At 53.4% G+C, this 26,150-nt stretch overlaps 1 protein-coding gene across 3 annotated transcripts in view; it reads right to left on the bottom strand.

Annotated features, from left to right (window-relative positions):
- Positions 1-23,480, bottom strand: part of TMCC2 (transmembrane and coiled-coil domain family 2) — a 38,479-nt gene extending 14,999 nt beyond the window's left edge. The window contains exons 1-2 of one of the 3 annotated variants that reach the window (XM_034667118.1): positions 22,853-23,480; positions 10,681-11,211 (exon numbers count right to left, since the gene is read on the bottom strand). In XM_034667118.1, the coding sequence (XP_034523009.1) occupies positions 10,681-11,211; positions 22,853-23,059 (738 nt within the window). In that variant the 5' untranslated portion in view covers positions 23,060-23,480. Of the gene's footprint in view, positions 1-10,680; positions 11,212-17,291; positions 17,427-21,802; positions 22,228-22,852 lie in introns of those variants that run through there. The other 2 variants (XM_034667119.1, XM_034667120.1) reach the window with 2 other exon arrangements.
- Positions 23,481-26,150: the final 2,670 nt, after the last annotated feature.

Below are 26,150 nucleotides of genomic sequence, written 5' to 3'. Positions count from 1 at the left end.
ACAACCCACCAAACAAGCCATAATTTTAAAGGCCTTATTTTTGTATATAATGTATCAAGTCAAATTCAGCATAATGCCTAGAAGTACTTCAAAAAAGGTTTGGTGAGTAAGTGGAACAATTAAAAACAAACAAACACATCTCTCCCCTGCCTCCCTCCTTTCTAGACTCCACCAAGCTAAGATCTGTAACCTTTCCCTACAGGCAGAGCAGAAGGAGGCCGTGCTGGCAGGAGGCCAGAGCTGGGGATGGGGCTGGGAACGCTAAGCTCTGGAGCTCTCTCATGAGCTCTCACTCCCTGGACTGCCCAGGACCGTGAAGGCTCAGAAGCACCAGAAAGAGGTTCCTGCAAAACACATCGCACCACCAAGAAGACCCAGAGTAGAGTCACCGTGCACAGGCATCCGGCATCTCCCTCACGGGAGGGTTCAGCTCCTCAGCTCCGGGGACAACCCACCCATCCACACAATAACTGAACAGCAGGATAAAGGGGGGTGGAGCGCAGGGGTGAACCAACAGTCTGCTAAGAGAAAAGGAACAAACAGGAATCAGGGGGACATCTGCCAGGCAAGCCAGAGGGAGAGAGATCCCTTTTCCTCTAGAGTCTGTTCTTGTCTTTACACGTATAAAATGTTCCCAGACCTGCCAAGGACACAGAACTTCCTGCCCTGGGGGTGGGGAGCAGGGGGCCTGAGGCGTCCTGGTGTGGTAGGAAAGGTGATGTGAGCCCTGGATTTGGGTCCGAGTTTCATACTCGCTCTGGGACCTTGGTCAAGTTCGCACAGGCCCTGAGGCTCAGTGTCCCCCGAGTGCAATGGGAGATGTGTTTGGAGAGCAGGGGAGCCTGGGAAGCCCTGGCTGAAGGGGAATGCATCACAGGAAGACTCACCAAGGCTGGGCTCCGTGAGGGATGGCTACGCCTCTCGGTGGCACAGCAGAGGGCCTGGGGCCCGAGGCCTGCCCTAAATCCTCCCCCTGCTGCTCCCTAGCTATGCGGCCTCCACAGGCCCTGTACAGTGCAGGGCAATGCAGGAGGAGGTAGCAGGACCCACACAGGAGCAGCCTGGAGGAAGAGGCCTTCAGGAATGAGACCGGGGGCATCAGGAGGCAGGAGGCTAGAGGGTGAATGAGCCCAGCCCTGGAGACTCTCTGAAGCTCAGCCTCAGTTTTCCTGGCTGCAAAATGGTACATAGGATCATGAACTCCCGGGCTGCAGTGAAGATCAAATGGGAACACGCCTGACACGTCGTAGCTTCCACTGAACGAGATGACTAGTGCGGAGGCCCTCACACACACACGCACCACAGTCGCTCCACGAGGTACCTGGGAGACAGGGCCTGGGCCAGAAAGAGCCAGAAAAGCAGCTGCCGTCTGAAGCCAAGTGGAGAATGGCAGGCAGATGTGGAAGGGCTGCCCAGGGCACTCAAGCACTGGGCTTGGGAAGGACACGAATCCCAGAACTAACCTCCTTCTGCAAAGAGAAGGTGCTGCTGGGTGGATGCCACCGCGTGTACCTGCTGGTAAGTCCTGGCCGGCCCCATAGCCCTCTGGGTGGCCAAGATGCAGGCCCCACGTCAGCCAAGCTGGGCAGTCCCTGTGGCTCCCGTGCACAGGACCCTGCAGCTGGGCTGAGGCAGGTGTCTCTGGCAGGCACTCTCCACTTTCCCAGTTAGTCTGAGTCCAGGGTGAGAGATGGGCTGGCGCCGTCCTGGGAGGGGACACTGCATGGACCAAGCAGGGCCCCGGCCTCTCCTCTGCTGGGCTCCCCTTGGTTTAGACTCTCTTCGGAATTCTCAAGCCAGGCCCCTTCTTTCCCTAACACTCCAAGTACGCCATTTTTCTGGTCTCTTCCTTTGCCCCTGTTATGGTTCCTCAGCCCCTTCCCCTTTCATCTTCCTACTTACTCTTCTTTCTCTTGGGGAAAAAAAAAAAAGAGCACAAACCACATATTCTGAAGGACGGGAAACCTGAGAAGCCATCGGCTTTAGGAGCTAAAGACAGCTCAATTTAGTAGCTCAGAATAGAAGGTGAGGCCTTCAAAATCTCAGGCTCCAGGTGCGCTATGAAAATCTCTCAGTTAGGATCCCTCCGTGGGAGGCTGCTGCTTCTCTACCTCTTAGAAATGGGGCTTGGGGACGGGGTCAGCATTCCGAGTTCCTCCCCTAACACTCACTTGCCCACCCTACCAGAAGGCGCATTTTCTTACAAACTCGTGTTACCATAGAGAGCCCTGCCTTTTCCCTGGGGAAAGGCGGGAGGGGAAGAAGGTTCCCAGTCTTCAGGGTGCACTACAGCAACCAAGGTGGGCATGTTTCCTAGCAGCGGGTGCAGAGGCTTGGCCCCGTGAGCGCATGAAGAGCAGGCAGCAAAGGCCAGAGTGAAGGCTGGGGGGCGACCAGCATGCCTACGCCACCTTCCAGCTGCTTCCAGGGAGGGAGGAGGCCATCTCTCCTACCTGCTGCTCCTTTGCCCGGCTGATGCCGTGGACCCTCCTGCAGGAAGCCCTCCACAGGCAGAGCCGTGAGCCGGGTGCCAGGCAGTGGCGAGAATCACTCATCTTGGCCGCTTTTAGGAAAATCAAAATTGGTGTCGGGTGGGTAGAAAAAGATGACCGTTTCATAGCCACTCCATCTCCTGGGTGGCTGGGGACACTGGGGACAGGTCCAGAAGGAGGAGACGTAGCATCTCCTTTTTGGACAGTTTTTAGGAAAGCGGAGCACTCTCCCCCACCCCCACTCTGTTTGCCAAGAAGAATTTAGAATGATTCTTTTCTAAAAGCACAGGACTGAAATGCAGAACTCTTGGGGTGTCCTGCTGACGCCAGGGCTCCTCGCTTCCCAGGAGCTGCTCTGATTAGATGAGGAATGGTTGTGACAGTGCTCTGCAAGCTGCGACATGCTGCTCCATTGCGTGCCAAAGCCAGCCGGGCTCAGGGGGATGTGAGCAGCGAGTCCTAGGGGCCTGCCACCATGCCCCGGCTCCCCTGAGAAGTCAGGACACAGGCATGGGGCCCAGATCATATTTGGGTCTGAAGCTGCTGCTTGGGCCGTGAAGAAACCTTATATAATGAAGTTAAGATTACAGAGTGCTTGTCTTTCCAGCCACCCGAAGGAGGTCACGGTATCGCTTTGGATCTGAGCTTCTGCTGAGCATGTTGAATTATTCACTAGCCCTGGATACCGGCCCAGCTCTGGGGTCCCAGGAGTGGGCTAGCTGGAGAGATGGAAAAGGATGCCGTGAGAACTGCCCAAATCCAGACCGGGGTGAAGGTCCAAGAGGACAGCAGAAGCAGAAGCAAGAGAGTCAGCCTCTGGAGGATGTGGAAAACGGGCTGGGGGGTGGGGGGCGAGAACAGTCAGACATCCTAGCACCTGGAGAGAGAGAGAGGAAGGTCGGACAAGGCTACTGTTCCCAGAAACGCCATTCATTGCCTCCAGCCCCCACACTGCAGGGCAGGGGAGCCCTTGGTTCCTGGAGCCTAGCAGGAATGCAGTAGGGTGTGTGGATTCACCCCTGCTTCTGTCTCAGAGCCCTCTGCCCTGCGGGGCATAAACAGAGAAAGCCCAGACTGCCCATGAGAAGAAAGAAGAGGAAGCAGAGGGGATCAGGTTAATGATACTATATTTCCATTGCCTCACCTGGCACCAGAAGGGACCAGGGTCATGTTTCGCATCTTAGGGATGCGGTGGATCCAGGCAGGAATGTGCGCGGTGGCTGGGGAGACCTGTGCCAGCTCCCATGACCCATGCCCACATCACCCGTGCTGGCTCCTCACTGTCTGGACCCGGGTGACAGACAGCTCCTGTTGCCGCTGACTGTTACCGGCCCTGGCGTGGGGCTCATGCCCAAGCTTTGAGCACACCTTCCACTGGGGTGTACCCGAGGGGCCTGAGGATCTCAAGGGAAGAGGTTGTGCACCTATGTCTGGGCTGGTGTCCACTCGGTCCCCAGGGGCTGCACACAGGGTCTCCCACAAGTTTTTCACCTGAGCTAAGAGGGTTGAAAATGCAAATGAAATGCAAGACACTGGGTCTTATTAGGTAACTTGGACATGATCTAACTTCACCACCCACCCCCAGAATTCCATACTTTCAGAAACCAGGGCTAATCTGGAGAACAGTGGGAACTTTCCATCTAGAAAGAAAGTCATGGATGTCAGTGGGGAAAAGATGAAAAAAGGCTAATTCTAGAAGCCAGGGGCCTCCTGGGACAACTAATTGAGCCCATGATCCTATTTGAAAAGAGAAGGCTGTAGCTCATGATCTCTGGGATCGGAGATTTAGGTAAGGGGTAGAGTCCTCACCTTTTAGCCCCTCTCCTGCCTGGACAGGACCCCTACAAGGCAAGGGGCTTTACCTGAACATGAGGAACTCAGGCTAAAGGAAGAACCCCTTGATATGCCAGGTACCACAAGACAGACTGCTGTGTGGGGCCCGAAGGACCCTGGCAAATAGGGTCTTTGAATCACTGAGACAGGGAACAAAGGTTCAGGGCAAATCACTGAGTTGTCCCACCATGGCCTGGCGAGCAGCTGGTGGCATGGGCACGGCCTCAAGAGTCTCTTCAGAGGCCGCTGGGCTGGCTGCCTTTGGTTCTCCCTCCACCTGAGGAGCCTTTCCATGCAGTGAAGAGAAGGGAAGAGGGGACGGGATGGGTGGCGGCAGGGAACAGAGAAGGTGGCTGTCCTCTCCAGCAATTGGGTGTGAACTCTGGCTGGCACAGACCCGAGTGTGTACAGGAACAACTCAGCGGGCAGAGTGCCACATGGCTCTGAAGGTGGATGTATTTGTGTAGACAGGCCGAGGGACCCAGCTGGACCCTAGAGCAGGGTCCCTTCGGCCTCCCATGTTCTCTGGCCTACAAACTCAGACATATGAGGAGGCCCCACAGGTGAATGGTGTGGCCTCCCCCAGCTGCTGAGGGGCCATGATTTGAAAACCCTCTCTCAGCAGAGCAGCCCCACCCATCTGTGACCCAGCAGGCTTTCAGACATAAATAAACTAGGGCCCCCTGGCACCTGTCAACATCGGTCTTCTCGGCAAGCCCCTAGAGCTAAGGGTGGCCCCTCACGGGCCATCCCTCAGCGTAAACAGAGGTGCTTATTTATGCCAAGGCAGAGAAGAAATTTTGTTGTCGAATAAGTCTGGTGGAGGAGTCTACTGAGGAACAGGATGTCCAGAGTCTGCTCTGGTTTGGGTGGTGAGCCGAACATCACTGGTTTTGCTGCCTGGAGCCCGGAGATAAGACCTCCCCGAGGCCACAGGAAGTATCCAGTCATAACATGATCCCTCCACCCTCTGCACCTCACTGGGTGCACCTGACCTCTCCCACCCCTCCTGTCCTGGTTCAGCAGGGGCAGCAGGCTGGCCCGTCAGTAAAAGTCCTGCCACGGAGCACGTCCATACTGGTCTCCTAAGGCTATCCCCGACACCCTCTGTGAGCTCCAGGCTCCCACCGCCTACCCCTCCTTGTCCTCAGAGTGCACCAACCATACCATACAGAAGGGGAAGGGCAACCAGAGCAAGGTCGGGTGCCAGCCTGGCAGAGCTGACCATAAACCCAGCGTTCCCCCACCATCCCTCTCCTGAGACCCTCCAGCCGGGGGCACCTGGCAGAAGCTCAGCAGGGGTGTGGGAAGTGGGGCAACAGCTGGGGGAAAGTTTTGATTAAGGCCAAGAGGGAAGCAATGACCAAACCAGATGTGGAAGAAATGAGGAAAAGGGAATATAAGCCTCTGACCCCCGCAGGGGCTAATGCACTCCCTGAAAGGCCGGGAGCAGGAAATGAAGGCGCGACAGGAAGAGTTCACATTTTCCTCTGTGAAATGAGAGTACACATTTTCTAGGAACTGCTGCTCAGCAAAAAGAGACAGAGAAAGAAGGAGAGAGGGAGGGGGAGAGACAGAGAGAGGGAGAGAGAGGGGGAACTCATCTTCCTCATCTGCCAGGGAACCAGGAGGCCCAACCCCACGGTGCCTGCACCCAGTGGTTCCTGCTGCAGCCCCAGGACCCAGGATTCCCAGAGGTGAGGGCCGCACTGCACACAGATGGAGAACCCAGATGTCACCTGCATTCTCTATGCACCTGCGAGTGCCCCAGTGCTCCAACAAATGGTGACAATTTTTTCCCCACTTTATAGCTATCAGGTAGAGAGAAAAACTATCTTGCTCAGTGCTCCACAAATGGTACAAAGCAGGATGTGGGGCAGAGATGGGCTTTTTTTTTTTTTTTTTTTTTTTTTTTTTTTTTTGCTTTTAAGGGGAAATCATTTAAGGCACGTGTCAAAAACAGCTCAGTGGATCTGGAGGGGATGAATGACAGCCCAATGATGTCACCAAGGCTGAGTTGCTTCCCAGGACTGTGAGCCCCTATCTGTCCCCCTGCTGCACCCCTGCTGTCCTCGGGGTGCCAGGTCCCCTGCTCTCTTGGGGTGGGGGCTGGGTGAGTCTCTCCACGACAGCTGAGGAACTAGAGCTGCCTCCAGGCTGTTCCAGTAACTCAACCCCCGCCGCCAGGGCCGCTCTGGTCCGAAAGCCAGCTGGTGAGCTCCAAACAATGGCAAGGGGTGCGGGTAGTGGGGGAGGCTTATGAATTAAAAATAGATGCTAGTAATCACCAGTGAGCTTGCAGAAAGCATGTGGGGAGCTGTGTTTACTAGAAAGAAGAATACCTTCTATTCATGCCCAGAGACTGGGGTGGAACCACCAGAGCATCTCACACCGACCAATGGCCTCCGGGTCTGGGGGAGGCAGCGGCCAGAGCAGGCTTTCCTGATGGCCAGAAGACCCCTTTCCTCCTCAGGAGCCGCCCAGGGCCTTGCCTATCCCTGGCGGGACAGTTAGAAGGCAGGAAAGCTGTGTAACTGAAGGGGGAATGAAAACCAAGCCACGATGTCACCCTCTTGAGCCGAGACAAACCCACGCCCTGTGGATCCTGCATAAAAGGATCCCTAGTGCTTCTGGTGACTTCACATCTGTTTGGCCTGGTGAACATGCTAGAATGTGGGATCCAGTCTCCTCTCTGCCAGGAAGTGGCCGGGTGCCCTGAGGCAAGCAGTGTCCTGATTCCGCTAGGCCTGTCTCTTCAGCTGGAAAACAGACACAGTGCCCGATCTGGCAGCTTCACGGAGAGGCTACCAACCAGGCAATAATGCGGCAGGGTTTGGGAAAGCTGGAAGTTCTAAATACGGATTGAAGACAATCACAGGAGCCACCCTTTCCCCTGGGGACCACCCTGAACCCAGGGAACCATCCTTTCCTGCAGCTCGCCCAAGAGTGTCCAGCCCCAGTCTTTCACCAGAAGCAAGAGGAGAACCCCTGGCTGTCTGGGCGCAATGTGAAGACCAAGCACCAGCCACAGGCAAAAGCCTGGGGAGAGGCTCCCCACCAGTGTGCCTACCCCCGAGCTCCAAGCCCCCTGCACTCCCCGTCCACAAACACCAACAAGCCTTCACCAGCTCCCAGCAGTGCCCGCCACCCACCCGCTCTGACTGCTCAGGCAGCCGGAGAATACAAGGTTCTCATTCTCCCTCCTCATAAAGCAGCTGTGGTCCCAGGGACCCTCGCGTGACAGCATTGTTCTAATTTGATTTTTAAAGTGTTCATTGGGGCACCTGGGTAGCTAGTCAGTTAAGCATCTGCCTTTGGCTCAGGTCATGATCCCGGGGTCCTGGGATCGAGCCCTGCATTGGGCTCCCTGCTCAGCAGGAAGCCTGCTTCTTCCTCTTCCACTCCCCATTTGTGTTCCTTCTCTCGCTGTCTCTCTGTCAAATAAACAAAATCTTAAAAAAAAATTTAATTACTAAAAAAAAAAGTGTTTTCACTGACTCAGCATGGAGAGGTGGGCCGGGCTGCAGTTGCACACAGAGCATTGCTCACTACAAGCTGATAACTCGGTTCATTCTGCTGGGCCCCTCTGGTCTCCACTCCACAAGGCCTTTCAGCCAAAAGAAGCAGAACTCACTCTTGGAGCACACTCTCCACAGCTGGAACCATGCTTGCAAATGTTCCAGTGCCATCGTTTTAAATCCTGTCCGTACACTGACAGTTCCCAAATGTATGCCTCCAGCCTGGATCTCTCCCCAAGACTCCATGCTCACACATCTGACTGCGTCTTTGCCATTTCCATGTGGATGTTGAAGAGCCATCTCCAACATAAGCCGTCCAAAACCTCGCTCCGATTTCTGCCCCACCCCCAACCCCCATGGCCCCTGCCAGATATCTGTTCCATCTGCCTGTTTTCCCAACTCAATTAATGGCAATTTTTTCTTTCCAGCTGCCAGGCCAAAAACCCGTGTGCCACCTTCGCCTGCTTCCTTTCTGTCATGCTCCACATCCATCAGAGATGGGTGTAACTCGAGCTCAGAAGCAAATCCGGGATCCAGCCCCTCTTCCCACCTCCACCATGCCCACTCAGCTGCAAGCCACCACTGCTTCATGCCCGGGGGATTCCAGTAGCTTCCCAGCTGGACTCCAGGTTCGCACCCTGGCTCACAGCCTGTTCTCCACACAGCAGCCACAGCGATCTTCTTCTTCTTTTTTTAAGATTTTATTTATTTATTTGAGAGGGAGAGTGTGTGCATAAGCAGGGGGACTGACAGAGGGTGAGGGAGAAGCAGGTTCTCCAATGAGCAGGGAGCCCAATGCAGGGCTCGATCCCAGGATGTTGGGATCATGACCTGAGCCGAAGGCAGACGCTTAACCGACTGAGTCACCCAGGCACCCCTACAGCGATCTTCTTAAAAGGTGTCACATATCTGTACAAAAACCTTCTAATGACTTCCCGTCTCACTTGGGAAAAAAGTCAGAAGTCCTTTCCCTCGCTGGCGAGGCCCTCTGTGATCCGTAGCTCTCCCCACCCATCTTTAAAAATCAACAGAACCCACAGTGCCCCAACCGAGGACTGCCATCCTTTCTCCCAGATGAGCCATGCATGCTGCCCCCACTGCCACCATCTCCTCGAGCCACTGAAACGGGTTTCTTGCTCGTTACTAATGGCCCCCACTGCTTGCGACCACCTCTGTACGTTTCTGATGTGACCTGTCACTCTCGCTACATTTCACTCTGTTGAGTACTTCTGTCCTCCTGCAAACTCCTTCCTCCTTTTGCTTTGGCGTCACCTCTCTCCAGGACGACTCCTACGTGTCTGGCTGCTCTGTCCCGTATATGATGGATCCGTCCTTGGCCTCCTGCTCACTCAACACATGCCGTGAGTTCAGGCTCAGTGCTGACTCCTAGAGCGCCAGCCCAAGTCCAGACCTTTCCCCCACGAACCCAACGGCCAGCTGGTGCTCTTTAACTGGATAGCCCCCAAAGGCACCTGCAATTCAACATGTCCGAAAGTGAACTTATCACTTGCCTTCCAAAACCTGCTCCCACTCCCATGTTTTCTCAACTAGAGGATGCCCCATCCCTCAAGCTGGTGAGCCAGAAGCCCTAGAATCATCCTCTACTCTTTCCCTTCCTTCGTCTTCCTCTCCACTTTCTCACTGGTCTATTGAGTCCAACTTGGAAAGGCCTTCTGAATTTGTTTCCTTTCCATCCTCACTGCAGTGCAGAATCCTCTGGTCGCTCCAAAAACAGTTTCCTTGACTCCACTCCTGCCCCCTTCCCAGTCTATCTTCCCAGTCCTACACTGAGATCCAGAGGGACCGCCTCCCCCCAGCTGCCTGCCTAACACCCACGGATGGCTTCACACTACCCTTGTGATCCGGGCTCTGCCTACCTGTCGGCCCCCAACAGGGCTGGATGCTCCGACCACGGTGAAGCCTGGAGCCCCCTGCACCAGCTAGCCGGCTTCCATACATGCTACACCCTCCTTCCCCTCCCCTCCCCCTCGTTCTTCCCTGGCTAAATGATACTCCTTCAAGATTCAACTCAATGGCTTCCTCTAGAAGGTCTTTGCCAACTGCCCTCCCCTCCTCCTGTCCCCCAAAGCCCCCATAGCCTCTATCACAACCTTATCACCCTATTCTGTCCATCCACCCGCCTGCTTCCCCTCTGCTCAGTAAGCTGCGTGAACACAGTACCTTCATCTTGCTCAGTGTCACAGCATATAACAAGTGTTCGATAAGTACTTGTCATGTGAATAAAGGAATGAAGACAGAAATTCAGGAAGTACCAAACGAGATGTTCTCCTTACCAAAACAACCCTTCAATGGATTCCTCGCCTATTTTCTTTGGTTGGCAATAATAATAATAATGATCCCGTGCCAGGCTCCATGCCAACCACTTATACAATTTTGAACCCATTTGATCCTACAGCAACTGACTCTTATCATCCTCATTTTCAATTGGGGAAACTGAGGTACACAGAGGTTAAGTGACTGGTGCAGCTAGCAAGTGCCAGAGCCAGGGCTGGTGCTAGTCTATGCTCTTAACCAACTGCACCCACAGCTTCTCGATAGCATGTTTAAGGTAAACAAGCCAGAATTCAGATCCACCCAAGCCAACTATAATTTTGAAAAACCCTGAAACCAACAGAAATGAGCCATTTGGGGATCCTGCCTTGCTTTGGGCGCAGTCCTACCTTCAACTCCCGCAACAGGGCAGAGAGGTCTATGGGCAGGCAGGGTCTGGGTACCCGCCAGGCAGGGCCCCTAGCTCAGCAGCCCCAGGGTCCAGAGGCCCCTCTGCGGCCGGCTCTGGCCTCTGAGGACCCCCCCTCCACTGCGCCCCGCCTCACCTTGTCGCCACCGCCCTCGGCCTCCTCGGCCAGGAGGTACACGTTGCCCCCGTCGGCCAGCAGCAGGGCCGTGTCAGTGGTGGAGGACGAGCGGGGGCGGCACTGGTGCTGGTGCAGGATGGCGGCCAGGCTGCTGTCCTGGGGGGCCTTGCGTAGCAGGTGGGGGCTGCCGCGCTGGGGCTCCAGGGAGCTGCTCTTGGTGCGCCGGCTGCCGCCCCCTCCGCCGCCCCCGCCGCTGCTGTGCAGGCTGGCGCCCCGCTTGATCGAGGGCCGGGAGCGGATCTGCTGCAACACGCGGTTGAAGGCGGTGGGCCGCGCGGGCAGGTCGTGCAGGGACATGGCGTAGGAGACGCGGTGCATCTCTGGGGAGCGCTCCTTCTCGTCCGGGGAGTCATGGTCGGACATGCCCTGCTGCTGCTGCGGGGAATCCTGAGACGTCTGATGCTCCCTCTCCCGTGACCGGCGCCGGCTGTGGAACAGGTGCTTCAGGCCGTGGCCAAACATGGAGCCCTCTGAGAGCTGCTGGATTTTCTTAAGGGGGAGAGATGAAGAACGGTGGTGAGTGGAACACTCTGGAATGCCCAGTTGGTGAGAACAGAGCTGGGGGGAGGGGGTCTGTTCTTGGGAGACCGCTGGAGCTACTACAGCCGTCTGAATCTGGAAGATCCCTGAAATGGCCTGTCATGCCTAAAAGGGCACCTTGCAGAAAGGTGGTGTTACACCCTGACCCACTCCTCTTGTAGTCCCAAAGAAATGTGCCCCCCACTACCCCCCACAACCCCCCACAGGACATTCGCAACCAATACATGGTTCAGGGTTACTGGGCATGATGTCCTGTGGCTAGCCTGGGGATCGGTGGCACACACCAGTAGCACTTGGTTCCCGGGGGTTGTATCCGTCTGGATTGATCCCCCCACCACCACCTTCCGGTCCCTCCCTCTAAGTCAGGTGCTCCTTCAAGCTGTACTGGCTCTCTCAGACCACCAGGCAACCATTTCCAGAGACGCAACACTCTCTGAGAAAATCAGGGCCGTACTATTGCAGCAGACACAGCTAAGCGCCTACTGCATATTTGTTCCCCTTTCTTACCAACCAAACTGCCTGGCCTTCATGCACCTTGCTAAAATTCTTCCTTCATCACACTCCCTTGCAGCTAGGAGTAGCCACATGACAGCTCTAAGCCAATGAAAAACAAGCTGAGAGTTTCTAGCAACACTTGCTTTCCTGATGAAGATCCTCACCCTTCCTACTTCCTCCCATCTGGAACGTAGATGTAACGTCGGGACCTGCAGCAGCCACCTTGCAAACACAAGATGACCGGCATGGTGATGAACGGCTGCAGGTACACGGGAGAGCCGCAAGCGACAGGCTTGGGAACGTGATAGCCCCGTGGTGCTACCAAAGCAGTTGTGAGTGCCTAGCTTGTGATTCTGGATGCATGAAAGAAATAAACCTATCTTTGTCTACAGAACTCTAGTACGATCTTCTGTTATACGTAGCCAATCCGATTCCTTTTTTAAAAAAATTGTATTCTTTTCAGGTAATCTCTATACCCGACGTGGGGCTCAAACTCACAACCCTGAGATCAAGAGCCATATGATGCACTGAGTCTCATTTCTGAAATAGTTGGCAATAAAATAACCTTTACTGGAGCTTCCAGGTTGGTGAACACTTCCACATGCCAGGACGGTGGTGCGCCCTAGTTCGGTCAGGACAGAAGCTCCTGCCCTCAGGACCCTTCCGCACCTCATCCCAGGTACCTCTCCATCTGGCTAGCCATCCGTATCCTTTAGAATACCCTTTATAATAAACTGGCAAACATAAATAATAAACTTTACTTTTATGGGCATGTCTTGTAGCATGCTCGGTAATGTGACCACTTCTTTATTTTTGTTTTTTTGTTTTTTTTTTAAAGATTTTTTATTTATCTATGTGACAGAGAGACAGCCAGCAAGAGAGGGAATACAAGCAGGGGAGTGGGAGAGGAAGAAGCAGGCTCCCAGCAGAGAAGCCCGATGTGGGGCTCGATCCCGGAACGCCAGGATCACTCCCTGAGCCGAAGGCAGACGCTTAACGACTGCGCTACCCAGGCGCCCCGTGACCACTTCTTTAGAATGTGGTTTCTAAATGAGTGTCTTTCCCCTCAGATTGGAACAAACCGCTTAGGCCACAGAGCCCTGCGCTGCCCTGGCCCCGGCCTTCCCTCTCAGCTCTGCTGCTCCCCAGGCAGGACCGCTCAGGCCAGGGAGAGACAGCATGTGGCCTAACTGCACACAGCGTCGGTCAGGGGCTGGCTGACTGGGCCAGGCCGAGCCCCAGGCAGAGAGCTTCAGAGCCAAAGGGGGGACTGGGATGTGCGGGACCAGGTGAGAACCCACACTCTGTAAGTCCTAAGAGGGAAACTCAGAACCCCGCCATGTGGGGCTCGGGGGGCCATAGCAGGTCTTTGTCTGTGAGGAATGACCCATAATCTCATGAGACAAACTCATTTTTAAAAAAATGGTTTGAAGAGATGGGGCGCCTGGGTGGCTCAGTCAGTGAAGTGTCTGCCTTCAGCTCAGGTCATGATCTCAGGGCCTTGGGATGGGCATCAGGCTCCCTGCTCGGCGGGAAGCCGGCTTCTCCCTCTCCCTCTGCCACACCCCCCTACTCCTGCTCCCTCTCCAAATAAAGAAATAAAATCTTTAAAAAAAAAAGTTCAAAGAGTTCCATGGACTGAATTTTCTTTTTTTTCTAGAAACAAACTCACAGAGCAGATCACAGACCACGCAGAAACCAAGAAAAAAACCCCATGTTTCGATCTGAAGGCGCTGACCCAGCTCCTGTTCCGCTACACCTCCGGATTGCTGGAGCGGCTGCGCCGACATCTGGCTGTCGGTAACTACACTACCGTGTATTTGTGTAAAATTTAGGATTTTCATTTTTGGCCTCATTGGCGTCTCCCCACCATCCTCGAAGTAGGCAGGGCCCTTCCGTCACCCATTTTACAGACTGGATATGTTACCTCAGTGCAACTCACCACGGACTCACGGTTTACAGTTTTCACGGTGTTTTTCCTTCTCCATTATCTTACTTGATTTCCCCAGACACTAATAAAAGCAACAGTAGCGACATTTCTACTTTTCAATGAGGAAATGAAGGCTACCACCATTCCTTCTCAAGAATTTAATTCTGGGGCAGCCCCGGCGACGTAAGGCTGCTCCATGCCAGGCTCTCCCGCGGGAGGAACCATCCCCGCAGGGCCACCCGAGGCCGGGCCAGGAGGCCCACCTGCATCTGCTCCGGGTAGAGCCAACATGTACAGGGCAGACGGACTGGGGGGCATACTCTGCCATCGACTTGGAAATGGCCAGATCCTGCGGCCTCCAGACCAGGGACGGCCAGGACCCTCCTTCCTTCTCTGGCCCAAGCTGATACCAGACCTCCCTCCAGGCATCACGGATGGGGCCAGCTGGCTCCGGCGTTTGCCCAGCTGCCCCTGACAAACAGTCACATTCCATATTACACGCTGTCCTTCCGGCATTCCATTCCAGGTCCCTTTGTCTGCTCCCGACCACTTCTGACCCAGCTTCTCCAACCCTGAGGCCCATCTTCTAAATCTGCTCAGTTCGCCTCAAAAGACTTCCCCAGAGTTCCCCAGAGCTCAGAGCCATTTCCTCCCCCTGGGACCCGGGAAACAGACAGAGGTACTGCGGCCAGCAGCTGCCACTCTCAGCCCTATTGCCTGGAATCCTCAAATCCTCGGTCGGTTTATTTTAAAATCATACAGGATTTTTCAAAGCGCTTTCCAATTTATGCGGTCATGCGAACCTGATGCTCGCCTAACCCCAGAAGGGAGGACAGGACTGGTGTCAGAGTCTCCATTTTACAGACAAAAAGACTGAGGCTCAGCACAGCACAGTGGCTCATCCAAGCTACACAGCCAAGCCTCCAAACTCCGGTCTAATTTACCTTCACTGGCTCACACATTGATTCCAAGACTAAAGCAGATGCAGTAATAACATTTAAAAAAATAAAAAACAAATAAAACAGATGCAGCATTTATAGGCATCCCAGAATAGTCTCATGGGCAGGATTAAAACAAACCCAAAATGCCTGGGCCAGGGGGAGAGGGGTCCCCCTGACGGTGGTGGGCGATCTGCCCATGCTACATTGTAGGATGTGGGTAAGGGCTTTGACCACGTGGGCCTTCAGTTCACACCTTCCCCATCTGTTCTGCAGGTGAAGGAAAGCCACGGAGGGCGGCTGGATGACCGCAGGACCTTTGCCCCAGCAGGACCGAGGAGCCCGCTAAAGTCTGCAGGAGGCATGAAGGGAAAGAACAAAAAGGAAGTCAAAGAATAATGGGATGGGGGTGTTGCTCCAAATGAAGGGGTTTTCCCTCACTTACAAAGTGCCAGGCCAGAAAGCTGGGTGACGCGGGAGCCAGGATGCTTCTGCAGGTGTCAGAGAGGAGACGGTGAAAGAGTTTTGACATATCATGGTAAGCAAGTGTTCAAAAAAACTAAAACTAAAACTAAAACTAAAACCAACAACTCAGCACATACACACAACCAGCCACAAGTTTTGGAAATGAGGAAAACCATGGTGACTAGCTTCAGGGAACTTGGCCACCGACGCAGCAGAAAGCACCACCTGCTCTGACTCACAGGTTCCAGCTACGAAATGTCACTTGCTTTTCCACACTGACTTTTGCTTTTCCCCAGCTGCCAGAAACCATTCTGGTGGCCAAACGAAGCCATGTATTAGAAGAGAGCTGAGATGTTTCGGAGTTAGGGGTGAGACATAAACAGAGCTCTCCCGATGTATTAGAACGCGGGAGAACGATCCCGGAGCTGCCCGGAAGCCGGGAGTTAGCCAGAAAGGAGGGCGTCCCGGGGCAGGTGCCGAAGCCCCAGGGCATTTGCTGTCCCCTCCCCTGGAACAATTTTTCAGGGCGGAGAGGACCCCCTGTGCTTGGGGTGCCATCATCCTGTCAAGAAGAAAGGGTAAACTGGATGATTTCTGAAAGATCCTTCCCGAGAAGGCTGTGGCCTCTAAGCAGTTAGGCTTCATCCGTTTTCCTCCCTGGGTGTGGGTCCCCCAAAGGGGAAGTGTGCCTCAAAATCTGCCAGCGCAGCTGTGTGAGGTCAGAAGTAAACTGCTTCAGGGTACCGCGTCTTTGGCACCATCTGGTTAAAAACAGCCGAAAGCGGCTTCTGATTCCTACAGGTCCCCGTGTTCGTAACTCCCAGAAAAGCTGTGAGGCTCTGAACAAGTCACGCTAACCTATGGCTAATTACCCCAACCTGACAGTTCACCGCACATCCCTTCCTCCCACCTGGGTTCGGAACTCCCTCTGCCCCACCACAGCGTCGGCTGCGAGGGTTCAGTGGGGTGACTGGGTCACCGTGAGCCTTAGCAAGCCTAGGTCGCCAACGTTCCTCTATTTATAGGGTCTCTATGGAAACAGGGCCAGCATTAGAGAGCTAATCGCTGTCAAAACCCACAGAGTCCTACTCTCGGGATACAAAGTGGATTGTGGAAGTCTCCAGTTGCCCTTAAGAGTTTGGGGTGGGGAGCCTGGGGCTGGAGCGGGAGAGGAACCCTGGCCCCAGGTCTGGCATCCACGAGCATGATGCTGGAGAGAAGTGAGAAGCTGCCAATGTTCCGGCCTGCCTGGCCTTTCTGTTAGAAACACGGTGATGAAAGATTTTTCGAATCATTTTTTTCTTCCCCAGCATCGCAGCTGACACTTAAAAAAACAAACAGATCTCAACCCAGGGGCAAAGGACTTCCCCCTTCTCAATTTTAATTTATTTCCTCCTTCCTTCATCGCTTAGAGAATTCTGCCCCATGCCAATGCACGTCTGGGAAGGCGGCCGCATCCCCTGGGTCTCTAGGCAGAACTGACTCCACATATACCAGCACAGAAGATCTGAAAAGTTACCTGTGTGCCTCTTGGGGTGCCTCCTCAGCCTTCCCTGCCTGCCCCCTCCATGAAGCCATCCCTGACCAGGTCTCACCGCCCTGCTCTGAGCTCCAGAGAGCTCATTACCTGCACCACTCACCTCGCCATTACTCATGTGCCTTGTGACACGACTCTGAGTACTCTCGCACGCTGTTACCCAACTTTCACCTGCTAGGGGCAGAATCTTCCATGAGGCTATGAGCGAACAGACGGCAGCAGTTATATCACCTCTATCTTCACGTCCCTAATATTACCTGGCGATTGCTGCATAATTATGTATTTTCTGAGCAGAAACTATCTGAGCCTACAAAACCCTCCTAAAAAGGATTTAATCCTTAGACCACGACTTTTCCCAGAGATACAAAATGCTCAGTCAGACAGCTTTCTCTTGTGTCTAACCCAGATCCCTCCTGCTGCCGTCCAAAGCCTTATCTCAGCCTATGCCATCCAGTGCCAAGACCAAGCTGGCTTGGAAGGAGGGGAACAGAGACCCAGGAGCCTGAGTGTGTTCACTGTCTTCACACACAGCTCATGGGCTCACAAGCCAGCTTTGTTTACCAGGGTGGACATGACTCGGTTAACTCAGCTGGCATAAGGAAGCCTTTAGCCATTTGATTTGAAAAGTCAAATACTGCTTTTCCCACACAACCGCAAAACATACCTGCCATCCCTCAACCGCTTTGCTCTAACTTCTCAACTTGGAGACAGGCTTAAGTGTTATGCTGAGAATAGTGGACCTTGTCCAGTCCAGGCCTCCTTTTAAGAACGCACCCTCCTGGTCTGTGAGGATTTCAAAGGCAGAGGCTATATCTTAGAGGAGAGATGAAAACAGAGAGGAATTGAGTTGGCCTCCAAAATTACCACAGGGAAGCCACCTGAGATTTCTTTTCCCCAGCTTCTGACACACACTTTTTTTTTTTTTTTAACTTACACACAAAATTCAGGTCTTAGCTGATGCTTCAATTCCTTTTTGAGGGAGAGGGAGACAGTGCTGTTCATGGGATTGGCTGCTAAGGACAGTTAGATACACGAAAAGAAACACATTCTGTAAATAGGGAGCCTGCAAGACAGTTCCCACCAGAACCACGAGGGCACAAATTCATCTAGAGCCCCATATGAGGCAGGGGGACGGACAGCTGCCTTTGCCACATGCTTTCCCATCAGTCACCAGTTTCTCCGGAGCCCACATACACAGCTGCTCCGAATATTACCAAAGGCAGAGGGGGTGGGAGTGGAGCAACCTTGGGGCTCAGGACCCCCTGCCCTCCGCGCATTAGGTGCAGTGGGGTAAACCCCAGGCCAGCTCAGCATTCCTGCCGCCCCTGCACTGTCCCTGACGATGTACAGGGCTGGGACAACAACTGCATTCTAGTCAAGTAGGACCCTGGGCCCACAAAGCCCCTGGCACTTGCTAGCCCACTTCCCCCATTTAGAAAGCCCCTCTCTTACTTGGTCATTAACGTTCTACTCTCTCTTTAATCTCTTGCTCTAGGGGCTCCGGGGTGGCTCAGTCGGTTAAGTCTCTGAGTCTTAATTTCAGCTCAGGTCATGATCTCAGGGTCGTGGGATCGAGCCCCGCATCAGGCAACATGCTCAACCCAGAGTCTGCTTGTCCCTCTCCCTCTGCTCCTCCACGCACAGGTGCTCTCTCGCTCTCTCTCTCTCTCTCTCAAATAAATAAAATCTTGTAAAAAAAATATCTTGCTCTCAGTCCATCACTTCTGATCAACCCCATGTGTTGCAGACTCCATCAAATGATGCTCCTCTGATGGACGATTTTCTTGCAAGGATCTCATCCTGTTTGACAGGGAGCTCACCTAGAAGGCCAGGGTACTGTCTGTTGCCAAAGAACGAATTTCCCCTTCCCCTGATCCTAGGTCTACAGCAATCCTACTTCCCTAATGAAATTTATCCTAGCCTCTAGCCAAGCCTGAACATATCACCTCTAAAGCAGAACTAGGAGAAGGCCACACAGAGTCCATTCTATCACCAGAACCCTCCACTAGACTCCCAGAGCACACACACTCCTTCATCCCACCCACATTCCCGTGAAGCAGCTTGTCTTCTCCTCCACTGCTGAAGCGGAGACCCTGAAACCCATCAAGTTGATCAAGAGCCATAGCCTTAAAAAAACAAAAAAACAAAACAAAGGAGAAAAATAAGGGGCACCCGGCTGGCTCAGTTGATAGAGCATGCGACTCTTGATCTTGGGGTCGTGAGTTCAAGCCCCATGTTGGGTGTAGAGCTTACTTTGAAAAAAAAAATTAAATAAAAGAACAGAAAAACAAGCGGGGGCTTTTGGGAATGTCAATGTTCTCTTTCTTGACTTGGGTAGTAGGCAGATGGGGTGTCTATTTTGCTGTTGTAAACTGTACATACATGTTTTCAGACACTTTTCCATACATGTCCTATTTCACAGTTTAGAACAGTGCCTTTCCCACTGAAGTTGCTCAGTATCTTTGACTCCTGACCCCTTCCCCATGGACTCTCTATACAGGAGTGCCGAAGGAACGCGGGCCATTCGCGAGGGGCTCACGCACCCGTGCTCGCCAGGGAAGGCAGTGAGCCAGCAAGGAGAACCACACAGTGTCCAGCTGGGACTTCCCCCCAGCTATTTGGCTTCTCTTTGCTTTTTCTCATCTCCACTGTGAACAGGCATGAAGGCCAGTGCATGGTGTGAATGAGAGAACATGAGCTGGAACCCACATGAGTCTTGAGTCCAAAGCACTTCGAATCAGGACTGTAGTAACGGACCTCAGGGCACACCCTTTTTTCTTCCGGGGAAAAATAAGAATAGTGCCCAGAAATCCCTGGGGAAATTATTCACAGGGGCTTTTGGGGAGGGGAAAAGAACATCAGGGGGAGGACTCTGGCCAGCACACCCAGAGTCTTCCTTTTCAGCAAGGGCTCGATTCTTCTGGCTGCAGAAGGGGTGGGAAAGGTGCTGAGGTTGGTGATTTCCTCCTTGCCTTGAGGCTTCTAGAACTCAGGGACAGAACCAGCTGACTCTTAGGCTTAGCCATGCATCCCAGGCCTCAGCAAGAGCTACCCCATGATGTATTGTTAACAGGAATGTGCACCTGGGGTCCCTTTCTGCAGTTTCCCCGGAGCTCCTCCCCACGCCCATTCTCACCGGAGCTGGGTTTTCTTGTTAGAGAATTCTGGTGTCCTTTGGGTTTGCCAACTCTCTCTGTTACCAGCTCTCCTGGCCTGTCCTCCCAACAAGCAGGGAATGTGGTAGCAGCACACGATGAGGACAAATGAATCAAGACATGAACCGAAGTGGTTAAAGAGGACTTCCAGGCCCCCAGGGGCTGGGCAATGGGACTCTGGATTGTGGGTTCCTATGTAGGGAGTGTCATATCAAGTATGTGGAGCAGCGAAGAAGGCCCCCAGGTACCCACATGAGCCTCCTGTACAGCAAGGTCCCTTTCCAGGTGATTATTCAGTAACAATTACATAATTGCTCCTTTAACACTGCGGTGTAACTATTTTTCCTTCTTTTCACTGGCCCTCCCACCCCATCATCTCGGATCCCAGACCACTGTAGCAGAAATTCACAGTGCAGAGTAATAGGCTCCATGACACTGAAAGACTGTGGAGAGAGGCCAAAGGGGCCTCTGGAACCTGTGGCTGCCACTAGTTTGGGCATTCAGATCGCTTTGGCAAAGACTAAAATCCCCCCAGCCCCAGTCGCCATGGGAGGTACTTCTGACAAAGCCTCTTATTTTTTTGCCCCTTTCTCAAGATGATTCCCTCCAAGGCACTTAATCTATCACGATGTCTGGAGTTGTCACAAGAAAACATAAGTGGGACCAAGGGACGCAAAGTCCCTATCTCCAAAGTTTAAAAGGAAAACAAGACCAGAGCTGCTGATCCTCCTCGGCCAAACACAGGTGTGGGGCAGGGGGATGTAACAAAAAAATTAAACCCGCCCCTTTCCGATACCACCAGCAAATCCAAAACGAGCCTGCTTCCACCCAGTGCTAGAGCCAGTCATGGAGTTTTTCCATCATTGGAAAACTGTCCCACCATTGGTCAACAACTTTTCCAGCCCTGGAAACCAAGTTTGGACACACTTCAATATTCCTATTCCTTTTTCCCAGAAAAAGGCTCAGAAAAGTTGAGTGGTTTGCCTGAGATCACACAGCAAATCAAATCCTGATGGCCCCCAAGTACATATCTGGTTCCAAAGTCCCTACCTTGTAAACATGTTTTGATAAAGCAGACAGAGATAAACAGGAAAAGGCCGGGCTGGTCTCCCCTTGCTCCCACTGAGCAGCAGCTCTGTTTTCTCCTCCTTGTTGCCAGCCTGGGTCCACAAGGCTGCAATCTACCTCGGTGATATGTTTGGGGGGGGGGAGTGAGGCTCCTTTTCTCACATTGAATCTCAATTCTGCTTCAGGGAAGTTCAGCTGCTAATATCAGGTGTGGAGTTGCTGTGTCTGCCCTAACCACAATGAGGGTGTCACCAAAAAAAAAAAAAAAAAAAGGTGAAGAAGAGAGAGAGAGAGATGATACAGGAGGGTGAAGATGAACGAGCTTTTAAGGCAGCATTATCTACAGAGACAAAGACACCGCAGCCCCCACGCCACCACCAGCCCACCTTCGCTCATGTAGGCAACCGAGGGAAATGAATGGAGCTGGCAGTTTCCACTGCTGGCCTGAGCTGGAGAGTGGGGGAGTTTCCAAGGCAGCTTCTCGTCAACTCAGGGCAAGGGTCCCATCTGGCCATGGGATTGGGGTTTGCTGGCCAGACTCATCTCGGCGGGGCCCAGAAGGAGGCTGAAGTCTGCAGCAGAAGGCTCCCCTCCTTCCCACACTCACATTAAGAGCACCCATTTCCGTTCATCATCCCACTGAGAATAGGAACCACACCTCTTGACCACCCAGGGTGGGCTCAGAGGGGACAGCTGCGGCAGGCACCAAGGACTCCCTGGGCCTGACTGAAAGCACAAGCCTCCCGTGCGGGGCCTCTCCAGCGGAGCTCATCTGCAGACATAAGGCTTGCCCCCCACCTCTGAAAAGGGCAGCCGCAGCACCAGAGGTCACACTCACATAACTACCACGGTTTTCCTGGAGTACACACAAGGAGCTAGCTCCTTCCTACCCCTTCCTACCCCTCCCCAAGGCACACAGACAGGTAACACACACAGGTAAGAGCACACTCACCTGCGCTCTGACTTCCTGACTGAGCGGCTCAGGCCAAACGAGGAATGTCATTGGCTTATTCTGATAAGCTCCTTAGTGGCTGCTGCCATAGGCTACAGGCTTTATTTAACATCATGGAGTCCTTTTGCTCTCCTAGCCCAGACCTTGCACCCCCTCTGGAGAATATCTCCCCTGAGGCATCAATCTCCAAGGCATCTAAGTTGCTTCCTTGGGCTGACATCTCACTCAGCCCCGCGGTGAGCCGGCTTGCCAATCCTGAGCCTGCAGTCCCTGTTGGCAGTTCCAGCAAAGGTGCATTATTTATCCCGGCTGCTGCTTTAATTAATATAGAGACACATTCAGCATAGCTCGACAATTGTCTCAGCCACCGCAGGCCGGAAAATAAAAGACTCCCAGCTGCATGTGATCGGCTCTTTCGGATTCTGGTTCTAACTGCCGGCTCAGCATGTGTGCCCCAAACCAGCCCAAGCACCGCTTGGCCACCTGTCAGTTCTCCACCCTGGGGGTTGGTTCAGCAGGCAGGCAGGGATCTCCAAGCACTAGCTTAACCTCTGGCTCCACCTAACGGCAAGAAATCCACACTCCCCTTTCACAGATGGACAAACTGAGCTTCATCCAGGAAGGTCCCAAAAGGAGGAAACTAATTCAGCAAAGGAAATGAACGGTCCTCTGCTTTGGCCTCCCACGCTGCAATTTTCTTCCCCTGCCATCTTACAGGAGGGAAAGTGATGTCAACTTTTTAGTTAGCATCTTGGATTTCTCCAGCCCTTTGTCTGCGAACAGCACTTCACACACATTATTCAAACAATCTCGGGTGGGTGAGTCACTAGAACGTCTGCTGAATAATGAGGAACAAACACAGAGGCCTGAAATGGAGCTGAAAGACGGAGGCACAAATGGTACCTGACGTCCAGCCCAGGGTTCTGGCCGAATATCCTCTCTGACCTTTGCCTGGCTTCCCCATCACTTGCATCCTGTGAAAGCACTTCTGCGTGGGGCGGGGAAAGCTAAGTCGCCGACTGGGCTTGCCAGGGGACGGTCTGCGCTCACCTTTAAATCAGGAGGCTTGCTTCGGGGCCCCGGGTTGGGCGCCGCGGCAGCGCTCGCATCTGAAGTTGGCCCGCCTGCGGAGTTAGCACCCGTGGCCTCCCCAGGCCGGAGGTCCGCGCCAGGCAGGTGGCCAGCGGCATCTTCCAGCCCAGCTCCATCCTCCTCGCCCTGCTGTTGCTGCAGCTCGTCCGATTTGCACCTCTTCATGGTGTATGTGGGTCGGCAAGGGGAATCTGTCCTTCCAGCGCGCCGTCTTGGGGGAGACCGCACCCCCTCGTACACTCAGAAAACGAGGCTCGGGGTCGAAATTGGTAATGACGGGGCGGGGTGGGGGTCGGCGGGTCACAATTTCTTGAATTAAAAAATAAATCTTTTTAAAGGAGGGTGAGGGAGGGGCGAGGACACGGAGCCTTGGTTACAGCCTGGAATAGTTCATTCCGACCTGGGGAGCGGAGGCAGGTCACAGTCGAGGCTGGGCAGCAGGAGTCCTTGGGCAGTCATTGGAGCGGGAGGAGGAAGACAGCCCCCGGCCCCCCAAACTTTCTGCTCCAGGGCGCGGGCAGGGCGGAGGGGAGCTGGGCGGCACCGCGCATCCCTCCCAGCGGGCCGGGCTGCTGGGCGAGGCAGGGCACGGCCCCCTCCCCGGCCGCGCGCCCCGCTCCCCGCCCGCCGCGCAGCTTGCTGCAAAGCCGCGACCGCGGCCCGAGCCAGCGGCGAGCGCGCAACCTACCCCGCCCGCTGCCTCCGCCCGCGAGCGGGAAGGCGAGGCAAGGAGCGAGTGACAACGGCAACGGGCCAATGGGAAGCCCGGAGGGCTGAGGGGGCGTCGCGCGGCCACGTTTTTAGGGTTGGTTGCATCGCGCGATCCCCCCAGGAGAGGTCTGGAGGGCTCTGCTGCTGCGTTTGGCATTGCAGAGAGCCGGCCGCGGAGCAGAGGCGGGGCGGCGCGCCGCCCCAGGTTCGGTCTTGGCAGGAGCCGGAGGGACCCTCCCAGAAAAGGCTCTCTCGGGATTTCCCCCACCCACTCGTTTTATTTGGCAGGGAGGGGGCGAGATAGGGGTGTTTATCATCACTGCATTTTGCTCTAACTTTGCACATTACGTGTGTACAGCCCTTCAGCGAGGGAGCTACTGATCCCCTCTAGGATACACGGTTTGAAACAAGCCTACGCCTATGTTCAGAGCTGTAAATGCAGAGGGAGGGGGTGATCTTCTGTCCCTTCACCCCTTCTCCCACTTGAAGTAGTTATCGCATGTGAGTTAACTTTATGCTCAGAAATTAGGACGTATTAAATCATTTAACATAATAATGCAAACTATGAAAAGGCTTTTAAATAAGAAGGGGTGTTAATGGTAGGAGGTTGATACATATGGAAGAGAAGAAAAAGAATCCAACCTCTTTTTCCCATGAATCTCAGCCAAACTGTGGTAGTAATCTGGAGGCAGAAGAGAGTAAATATTGGGGCTACCAAGATATGGAACAGAGTAATAACAACTCCATCTGAGTGTCTACTGTATGCTTACTAGGGACACGATGATTTGTGCCCATCCAGCAGCCTAGACCAATGGTTCTCAAAGGAGGAACCAGTAACATCAGTATCACCTGAAAACTTGACAGAAATGCAAATTCTTAGACACCAGCAAGACCTACAGAATCAGAAACAGCCCAGAAGTCTGGGTTTTTAATTTTTTTTTTTTTTACATTTATTTATTTATTTGAGAGAGGGAGGGAGCAACGAGGAGGGGCAGAGGGAGAGGGAGAGAGAATCCTAAGCAGACTCCCTTCTGAGCGTGGAGTCCTACGCAGGGCTCAATTCAGTTCCCTGAGATCACGACCTGAGCTGAAATTAGAAGCCGGGCGCTTAACCGACTGGGCCACCCCAGAACCCCCAGAAGTCTGTTTTAACAAGCCCTCTAAGTAATGCTGATGCAAGCTCACATCTGAGACCCATTCATTGACTTAGACTGTAGTGAAGGGGCCACTCAGTCTGTGAGTCACAGTGATGATCCCTAAAGCGTTTTACAGTTTACCAATCGCTTTTACACCCATCATGCCATGCTAGCCTCACTCCAGTCCTACCAGGCTATGAGCTTCTTGACTCTGCTCTGTCCTATTCCCCATTCCAACCACTCATTTGAATGTGTATCCTAGAAGAGCCTAAGTTGTTAAGAATTTACTTCAGTCAGACAGCTACTTTCTAAACTAGGCAGCTCCGTTTTTAGAAGACAGGAATTGAGGATGGGCTGGGAACGCAGAACCACCCCCTACATTCACTACACAGTATCAGGCACAACGCAGAAACACAAAGCTTCCCTGGCACTCTGCTGTTAGCATTTTCGATGATGAGGGAAAGACAGAATGCCAGTGAAGACCGTGGCAGGACTAAGCAGAAACAGTGGGAGCAGATTCCCATGTGTTGAATGTCAGGCAGAATAGTCTGCTGTCCCCTAGCTGACTCCTGACTCCCCCTAGAGAAGTGTAGGGACTCCTACAGATCCTGGCAAGTCTTAGGCTGGGAGGTAAAAAAGGTAAATTGCCTTGGGCAAATGGTGAGCTTGTGTTCCTGAGCTGGCTAGAAGCTGGAAAAAAAGTGGAGGGAGTCATTTTGAGGTTTTAAGAAAGCAGAGACCAGGGATGCCTGGGTGGCTCAGTCGGTGAAGCACCTGCCTTCAGCTCAGGTCATGATCCCAGGGTCCTGGGATTGAGCCCCATGTCGGGCTCTGTGCTCAGTGGGAGCCTGCTTCTCCCTTTCCCTTTGCCTGCTGCTTGCCCTGCTTGTACTCTCTCTTTCTGTCAAATAAATAAATAAAATCTTAAAAGAAAGAAAGAAAGCAGAGACCAGCGTCATTTGAATTATGCTCCATTTCTATACTAGGTTGAAGTTGGCTTTAACTACGATTTTTATGTGACCACACACACATAGCATGATGGCCAAATTTCCTATTTGTGGACCTATTTAGCAAGATGTTGTGCAGGTCAACAAAAAAGTCTGTGGTGTGTTTCATGAAATCAGCTAATGCTGCCTATTTCATTTTGGAGAGGCAGTGGTGCATAGGGTTATGAGCTCTAGACTCTGTGGCCACACCGCTTAGGGACAAATCCTGGCTCTGTTCTCCACTCACCGTGTGACTGGGGCCAAGTTATCCAGCCTCTTTATGCCCCAGTTTCCTAATTTGGAAGTCAGGATCATGACGGTACCTGTCTTATAGGATGTTGGGTAGTAAATGTAAAGCATTTAGACTGAGCGCCATAGCTATTATCAGAGATGTCATCCAGTTTCAGAAGTCTTACACATTCC

The sequence above is a fragment of the Ailuropoda melanoleuca genome, chromosome 8 (assembly GCF_002007445.2).
Source record: "Ailuropoda melanoleuca isolate Jingjing chromosome 8, ASM200744v2, whole genome shotgun sequence".
In the NCBI taxonomy this organism is placed as follows: domain Eukaryota; kingdom Metazoa; phylum Chordata; class Mammalia; order Carnivora; family Ursidae; genus Ailuropoda; species Ailuropoda melanoleuca.
The sequence above is the reverse complement of the archived record's forward strand: the minus strand, read 5'-3'. Positions and strand labels throughout refer to the sequence as shown.